Source organism: Quercus lobata, chromosome 6, assembly GCF_001633185.2.
Source record: "Quercus lobata isolate SW786 chromosome 6, ValleyOak3.0 Primary Assembly, whole genome shotgun sequence".
NCBI classification, from domain to species: Eukaryota; Viridiplantae; Streptophyta; class Magnoliopsida; order Fagales; family Fagaceae; genus Quercus; species Quercus lobata.
The window spans coordinates 41,763,523-41,772,607 of NC_044909.1; the positions used below are offsets into that span (position 1 = coordinate 41,763,523).

General features: G+C 34.1%; 1 protein-coding gene across 1 annotated transcript; it reads left to right on the top strand.

The window, feature by feature from the left end:
* The first annotated feature begins 8,010 nt into the window (after positions 1-8,010).
* Positions 8,011-9,085, top strand: LOC115949647. Its single transcript, XM_031066935.1, has 2 exons — positions 8,011-8,576; positions 8,686-9,085. The coding sequence occupies exons 1-2, from the start codon at positions 8,109-8,111 to the stop codon at positions 8,698-8,700; spliced, it is 483 nt and encodes a 160-aa protein (XP_030922795.1). The 5' UTR covers positions 8,011-8,108; the 3' UTR covers positions 8,701-9,085.

A 9,085-nucleotide genomic window follows, 5' to 3' on the forward strand; every position in this document is an offset into this window, starting at 1 on the left:
AGATTTCGAGTTTCATTGTAATAGTCAAATGCAAATGACAAAATAAAGAACTTTAATTCATCAAAAATAATAATAATAATTGGATGTGAAGAGCGCAGAACTAGTTGTAATTCTTATTTGTTGGAAGACTAAATTGATTAATTTTCAGAGTTGATGACCAGGTATGCCATTAACAGTATTACAGTAGATGACATATTGAAGATGCCTGTTAAGGTTTCCTGCATGGGAGAGAAGTTCATAATTCGTAGGACAAATATTCCAGTTTTGCGCAGATCATACTACCAAAATTTCGAAAAAAATGTCTAATTTACTTCCTAAGCAAATACGTCACTTAACAATAAAATACCGATTGAAAATTCTATTTTTCCTGCTATTTATCTACTATCATTTGCTACCCAAATGCTCCATCGTGCATGTATATAATTGTCATAATGCAATTATTATGAGACCTATGCAATAAAGACAACCTGTTGATTTTTGATTTGAAAGCAAATTAAATCCGATTCTAATAGCAACAATATTATATATTATTAAATCATCTTAAGAAAAGACTATGAAAAAAAATAACCCTGATATATCATTTAAGTAAATCTTGAACACTTCTATGTTTTATTATTATTAATTTTTTTTTTTTTTTGGTATAATAAAATTTATCCACCAACCCGCCCTTCCTAAAGCCCAAAGGAGAGGGCCAACTTGATTGTGCAGCTGAATTCTTTGATTACTTATTATATTCTTTTTGGATGACTAATTTTCTTCTCCTTGTTTATTGCTGTTGATAGGCGTAGCAGTTGCATGTCGTCACTGCATTGTCCCAACCACACCTTATTTAAAAATTGGGTTGCATATATACCAGTGAATGTTATTTTAGGTGTCCATTATAAACATGTTTCGGTTAGACTAAACTTCTGGTCTTGGGTTGGAGATGGTATTTGGTGTATCTTATGCATATAATCTCTACCGACAGTGTATTGTTTTCACACATCTAGCCATCCAAAACTCAACACAAGAAAAAAGAATACCATGTTTTAGATCCATGTTACCTTTCAATCACAATCTATGACTCTTACACATTATATGAATGTTAGAGATATCCAGTCCAATATTTAAGGTCCAAGCCCAATCTTTTGTGTGCAAGCGAAGAATTCTCAATAACCATGGTTTATTGTATAGTTAAATGAGGATTCTTTGCTTGCACACCAAGGACCGGGTGCTTGCACCTTGACAATTGGGCTTGATATCTCTGACCATAAAAATCATTTTATGTAACCAATATATAGGGTCCGTTTGGATTAAATTTACTGTTGCTGAAACTGAAAACACTGTAACAAAATAATTTTTAAATGTGTAAATGGTATTGTGGGACCCATTTTTAATATTTTTTAATACGTGAACAGTGTATGCACAGTACATGAACAGTGTATACACTATTCATAAAAGCAAAATTTGTCTCCCAAAGTCAACAAATGCGGGCCAAAAAAAAAAAAAAAAAGGAAATCGTAGAACTTTGAAAACGCAGACGCCGGATTCATTTCAATCCAAACGCTCACATATATGTGCATTATTGTTCTCACCAATATATGTTTAAAAATTGAACCATTTAAAGAATTAAAAATGTGAAGTTTATGAAGTTAAATTGGATGATGATTTCATAATTAACTTAATATTTAATAAAATTCAAATAAAGGTAATTTTTTTTTTAAAATTATCAAAATTGATTAAAAAATATCTAAAGAAATTCAAGCATTTTCCAAATGAATATTCATCATTTTCAAGAATAAATAAATATTGTGTTTTTTAATTATTAAAGTAGAAAAAGATATAATATAAAAAAGAGACCACTTTCAAATTAAATTTATAAATTGTGCTCTTGCATTTGAATGTGAAATAAATATATTTTGAAAATGGTAGTAATACATTGAGAGAGATAATAACTAATACTACCAAAAACTATTAATCCTTTCAAAATTATTTGCCAATATGATCAGTAGTTCAAGCGATTTTCTCATGTTTGCTTACATTTTCATTATAGTCCGTAATAGATGTTTTTTGTCAACTTTTCTATTAATTGCACAGGAGAAATCGTATTGTTGGTTTGAAGAACAATAATGACGTTTGGTGTACTTTTGATGAGCAGATTTATGAAATTATGGTCAGCTTTTATAAAAACTTGTTTACTTCTGCACATCTTCCAGCTTCACGGATTGTTCTAGATGCCATCAGCCCCTCAAGCACGGATGAGATGAATGCCGATTTAATCAAAGTTTTTACTAGAACCGAGGTGGAATTTGCACTAAAACATATGGAGCCACTTAAAGCTCCTGGACCGGATGGTATGCCTCCTATCTTTTTTCAATCTTTTTGGTATTTGGTGGGTGATGATGTTTCTATTGCTGTCTTAGATTGCCTAAATAATTGTCATATTCCTATTGAGCTTAATCATACTTACGTGACTCTTATTCCTAAAATTAAGAGATCAGAATAAATTTCTGAATTCAAACCTATTAGTCTCTGCAATGTGGTGTATAAATTGATCTCTAAAATGCTAGCTAATAGGCTAAAAAAGTTGCTGCCTTTTGTTGTTTCTAAAAATTAAAGTGCTTTCCAAGCAAGGAGGGTTATTACAAATAATATTTTGATGGCCTTTGAAATTTTACATCATATGAAGCACCAATAGTCTAGGAAATCAAGTTTTATGGTCCTTAAACTTGATATGATTAGTAAGGCGTATGATAGAGTGGATTTGTCTTTTATGGAGATTTTGTTGAAAAAAATGGGGTTTCATGACAAAGGGTAGCATTGATGATGGATTGTATGACTACTGTCTCTTACTCTATGCTTATAAGTGGTGAACCTTCTGATATTATTCATCCCAGCCGAGATATTAGATAGGGTGGCCCTCTTTCTCCCTATCTTTTCCTCCTTTGTACTGAGGGACTTCATGGTTTGATCAACCAAGCTTCTACTTTGGGCCATTTTAGAGGCATCTCCATTTGCAAAAGTGGTTCTAGACCAATTTATTTATTTTTTGTAGATAATAGCCTATTGTTTTGCAGAGCTTCTGTCTAAGAGTGTCATTACATTTAAGGTTTACTTAAAACCTATGAGGAAGCTTTGGGGTAGCAACTAAACAGAGACAAAACAACAATTTTGTTCAGCAAAGCTACTCATGCGGAGGTTCAAGAGGATATTATTCAAATATTGGGAGTACTAGAGATCAAACAATATGAAAAATATTTGGGCCTTCCTTTTTTTGTAGGTTGTAGGAAAAAAGCCAGCTTTATGTACATAAAGGGAAGATTTTGGTCAAAACTCGGGGATGGAAAGAGAAGCTTCTTTCTCAAGCGAGTAGGGAGGTGCTTTTGAAAGCGATAGTGCAAGCTATTCCGACTTATTCGATGAATTGTTTCAAGTTACCCCAAACACTTTGCCATGAACTAGAAACTGATACGTAAATTTTGGTGGGGCCAAAGAGATGAAAGGAGGAAAATTCACTGAATTAAATGGAGTAAATTGTGTTGGCCTAAGAATGAAGGGGGGATGGGTTTTAGGGAGTTGCAGAAATTTAATGATGCAATGTTGACGAAACAAGTTTGGCAACTATTGAGTAATCAAGACTCTTTTTTATAGATTCTTCAAAGCAAAATTGTTCCCTCATGGGACGATTTTTGATGCTAAAGAGAATAGATGGTCCTTTGCGTGGAATAGTATACTTAAAGAAAGAGACATCATCAGGAAAGGTTTAAGATGGAGGATTAGGGATGGATCATGTGTTTGGATTTTTCAAGACAACTGGCTGTAGGAATCTTAATCGGGAAGAGTACTCTCCCCTGTTAGGAATATTCCTCCTTCTGCTACAGTTTCTACCCTCATTGACCATGACCGACGTGGTTGGAGAGACAGTGAAATTGATAGAAATTTTCTACCATCTAAAGTGGCCATCATCAAAGCTATACCACTGAGTTTTTCTATGAGTGCAGATTCTATTTATTGGCCGAAGACACCTGATGGAATTTATTCAATTAAATCTAGATACAAACTTATTTTGAAGGAGGATGGCAAAGACGTAGCTGGTGTGGCTACTGCAAATGTGATGAAGGGTGTTTGGAGCAGAATTTGGAAGCTCAAGGTGCCTAATCGTGTTAGAAATCTTCTATAGCGTGCAGGGAATGATTCTCTACCAACTAAAGTAAATCTGATGAAGATAAAACTCCTGGATGATGCTCTCTATCCCCACTGCAAACTTAGCTCCGAGGATAGCCTTCATGCTGTATGGTCCCGCCCTGAGTTATCAGCTGTGTGGCAAGCTCATTTTGCAAACTTATGAGCTGCTACTTCAGGTTGCATTGCCTTCCTGGATGTTATCCAACGTGCCCAACATAATCTATCATGATTTGATTTATTAGCTATTACAATTTCTATGATATGGTTGCGAAGGCATAAAATGAGAGTTGGTGAAGATTCCTACCAGCTAACTCGAGTTAGCTCCATGGCCTATGATTCATTTCAGGAATTTCAGCAACTCCGCTCCACTCACAGTAGGATTCCTCGAACAGCTTGATCAGTACGTTGGCGCCCTCCTCCACCTGGGTTAGTCAAGGTAAATTTTGATGGTGCTTTTTTCTCTTGAGATAAAATTGATGGTCTCGATATAATAATCCGGAATGATTAAGGATTAGTTACGGCTACTTTATCACAAAAAATTCTATTACCTACTTCAGTAGAGATAGTGGAAGTGTTAGCGGCACTTCGAGCACTCCTTTTTGCTCAAGAGTTAGGTTTTGAGAGTTTGGTGATGGAAGGTGATTCTAAAATCATTATTAATGCTATTAAGGGTGACAATATAAACTTGTCTGACCATGGTCATCTATTATAGAACATTAAGGGTATGTTTGGTAACTGTTTTTTCCCTTTATTTTCTGTTTTAAAAAACAATTTTCTGTTTTTGAAACTAAAAAACTTGTTTGGCAATCCAAAATAGTCAGAAAACAAAAATTGTTCTCAAAACTCAATTTGTGAAGGAAACTAAAAACATGCAAAAGACTGTTTTTAGTTTCTAGTTTTCAAAAATCAATGAAAACATACATTTGATTAAATGAATCTGTCTCATTTAATGAGTTAGCATTAGAATTCAAATCCTAGTAATAACATATTTTAGTATTTTCTATTTTTTCCTCAAAAAACTATTTTTTTTTTTTAATTTCAACTAACCAAACATGTTTTTTATTTCAAAATTATAAGAAAATTGTTTTTTCTTTATATTTCCAAAAACAAGTTTTTGAAAATGGAAAACAAAAACCATTACCAAACATATCCTAAGTTTCTTAGCTCTTCTCTTAGAGATATTTCTTTTTACCATATTAGAAGACAAAGAAATTGTGTAATCATAGGTTAGGTAGAAGGGCTATTTGTAGTCCTTTTCTTGTCTGGATAGAACTTCTTCTTCCTGATATTTTTTATGTTTGCAACTATGATTTATGTTTGATTAATGAACAATACCCCCACATTCTAGGGGCTACATCTCAAAAAAAAAAAAAAAGTTTAAGCTATTGATTAATTTGAGTTTTTTTTTTTTTTTTTTTTTTGAGAAACTATTTGAGATTAGTTAATAATGAAGTGTTGGAGAGAATATTTAATAGAATCTATTTCTTTCAAAGAATATATATTAAATCTCAATGAGAGTTACCACATTTATAAGGTGAAGTTTTATGAATATGCTACCGTTGTAACTTTGCCAGACTTGTGGCTGGTACGCCTCCGTACTTAAGCCACTTATAACATGAAGCATAAACTTGCACCCAAGATTAGAAAATTGATTTTCTTTTCCTTTGGATCTGATATTGGAAAATGAGCTAATAAGAAAATAAACTATACATTAAAGCCTACAAAACAAGTACTAATAGTATCATTAATCATAACATTCGAAAGACCCTAGTTCTTGCTGACAAGATGGGAGACCAAACAATGGATGAAAAAGAAAATCCCAAAACCTTGCATGCTCTATAGCATGCTGATTCTTTGTTTTTCAATTTTTTCTGGTCAAATTACTTTGCTGATTCCGTTGCGTTTTGACTGGTTCCCAATTGTAGGCACTGATTCGTGAGAATCTAGCTACCACATGTCCTACCTCTATTTGGCTGAGCCACTTGAATTTCAGCCATGTGAATGACAGCCATGTCTTTAATGTTGAAGTTAATATAATGGGGTCATTCTAAAATCCTAATAGCCCCACTTCCCTTTAATCTTCCGACATGTTCTACAATGCGAACATTTGGTCATCAAAGCAGTATAAATCTCCGTCTGGTTCGGCCAATACTAGTGGCTTAGTTTACTTCATTTTTTCCTCTGTTTTTGACTCTCTTTTTTTTTCCTTCCTGTTAGATTTTATAGTATATATAATCACTAATAAGAACATTTATGAATGGTTTGAGAAAATTAAATTTAGAAATAATCTTTAGTTATCATGATTGGATGTTACAAGTAAGAACCTAATGTACGAGAAATCTTAACAACCAACTTGTTTGGTGGTACAGTGGAAGGAGCCTTGAGCCAACAAGATTTCGCTTTGCAAAACATCTTGGATTTGAGTCACCTTTCCTCCACTAGCAACTTATTAGTGTTCGGTGTTCCTTATATTTCACCATAATTGAAGATTTCTAGAGCGGTTAAAGATTACTATAATATCGCTTAAGTAAGAAAGTCACACTCTTCTAACTAATTTTTACATTTACCAAAAGGAAAAAAAAGAAATCTAAACATAGAAAAGCAAAATTATCTTAAACTATTTGTCTTTGATAGGAAGGAAATAATCTTCTTATTGTTTTGCCAATGATATTATTATTTATTTTTATCGAAGGAAGGCACAGGGTGATATCACGTGGAGCCTTTGAGCCGTCTGTATCGCCAGCTCATTCACTGCCAAATTTTACTAATGGTCAAAGCTCGGTCAACAAGGCAAATGCATGCCAACCCCTTCTGGACTCTGCACTCTGCCTCTGTGCCCTCTCTCTCTCTCTCTCTCTCTCTCTCTCTCAAAACTTTAGCTATGAAGAATTAAAATTCACTATAAAATTCTTATCTCAGTTTTTCAACACCAATATTATTTGCCTTTTGAATGTGAGTTCTGTTGCTTTCCATGCCTGCAACAAAGACAGTTATCAACTTCTTAAACCTGGCTAGCTACATGCATGACATCGATCCCATATATAATAAATAAAATCTCTTTCGTCCTCCATCCATATATTTCATATTTCCTTCTCTGTCCATTGCATTAAACTGACTTTCGTATCTCTGCCTGCCTGTCCCACTTTGATTCCCTTTTTTTTTTAAAAAAATTTACTTTTCATATTTTTCACATTTTCGGACCAAGTTAGTAAAAAATAGTGCATGCGGGCTTTGTCATCACTGTTAATATTACCACTCTTGTGAAAGTATGATTCGGTTGATATAACCCTGCATCATTTCTAGCCGTTGGATTTCCATATGCATGGTATTATGGTAAGCAATAATGACCCGCTTAGAATCTTGATAAGATTGGATTGCTCCTCTTACACCAACGTCCGAAGAGTACTATAGTACTAATATAATGACAAATATCAAGAATCTTTGACCACGTCCTGTGAAAAAAGTGTAAAGTTTAAAGTTAGAAGGCATATTTTTCTTGGAAACTTCATAAAATCTCCAGTATTTCATTACCTAAAACGTGGAACATAAGGGGTTTCCAGTAAAAAAGGGAAAGCTTTTTACTATTCTAAGATTTTTATTTATATTAATTATCTTGGGATAGAATGAAGGAGAGAGCTTCTTAGCAACTTCACTATCATCCAATGAAGACAGTGACGTTTTTGTACCGCAAAGAATGGATGTCATTTAAATGGAAATTTAACATGTCAAGACAAAATTTAAAATTGTTATCATGGCATGTGATAATGCAAGAAATTAAAAAATAAAAATAAAAAACCATCAATCTCTATAACTTTTTTTTTTATTGTATATAAATACAAACATCTATATACAATGGAAGAGGGTCCGAATAGAATTTATTAGGGTTCATTCATTGTGCTATTCCTTCACTCACTATTTTCTTTTCCATGTTAGTTTGAAAGTCCATGGCATGCTTAGACATGTATAACTCCGAGCACAATAAGGGTCACCACTATGCTCCTATGAGCCCAAGAATCTCCTTCTCCAGTGACTTCGTCGATGTCCAGCAGACCACAAAGCAAGAAAGAGGCTCAGCCTCAGCACCAGTGTCCTCAGACTTCGAATTTTCAGTGTCAAACTATTCCATGATGAGCGCTGACGAGCTTTTCTGCAAAGGCAGGTTCTTGCCTTTCAAGGACAATAACAACAACCAAATGCAGAGAACTACAACTTTGAGGGATGAGCTTCTTCTTGGTGATGATGACGACGTGTCGTCTAGGCCACCGAAGGGTTCCACGAGGTGGAAAGGGCTTCTGGGTCTGAAGAGATCGACCCACATTGGTTCCAAGAAAGCTGATAAGGGTGAAGGATCTGTTGAAAATAAAAGGTCTAGTTTGGTTCATGAGGACGCCAATGTTGGCCACACTTCACAGGTGAGAAAAAAAAAATACACTTACACACACACAAACATACTTTTTATTCTATTTTCTTTATTTTGAGTTTTGTCTCATTAGGTTCTTCATTTTTTGTTTATTTTTTCAGGAGCAGTTGAATTAAGGAGGTCAAGTTACAGGAAAGTGGAGATTGGGTTATAGTGTTATTGTTGAAGGTGATAGATACGTAAAGCTAATGTGGCAATTTTTTTGTAGTTTTGGGAAGGAAGATAGGGGTGTTTTAGGGCAAAATTTAGAGGTCCTGATCTGCTTTAGTGGGCTCTCTTTGTGATCTGGGATTGACTGTTTTTACTTTTTCTTTTGAACTCTCTAGGAAGTAGGAGTAAGAGTGTCTAGATGTTTACTGTACAAAATGTTTGCGGTTGAATTCCTGTGTCATGGTTTGATCAATGATATGATATGTGATCTGTCTTGTTAATTTGTAATTCTTCCTAAGCAAAGAGGATCTTATTTTGACTAGAAATCAATCGTGCATGTTATGTATCTCA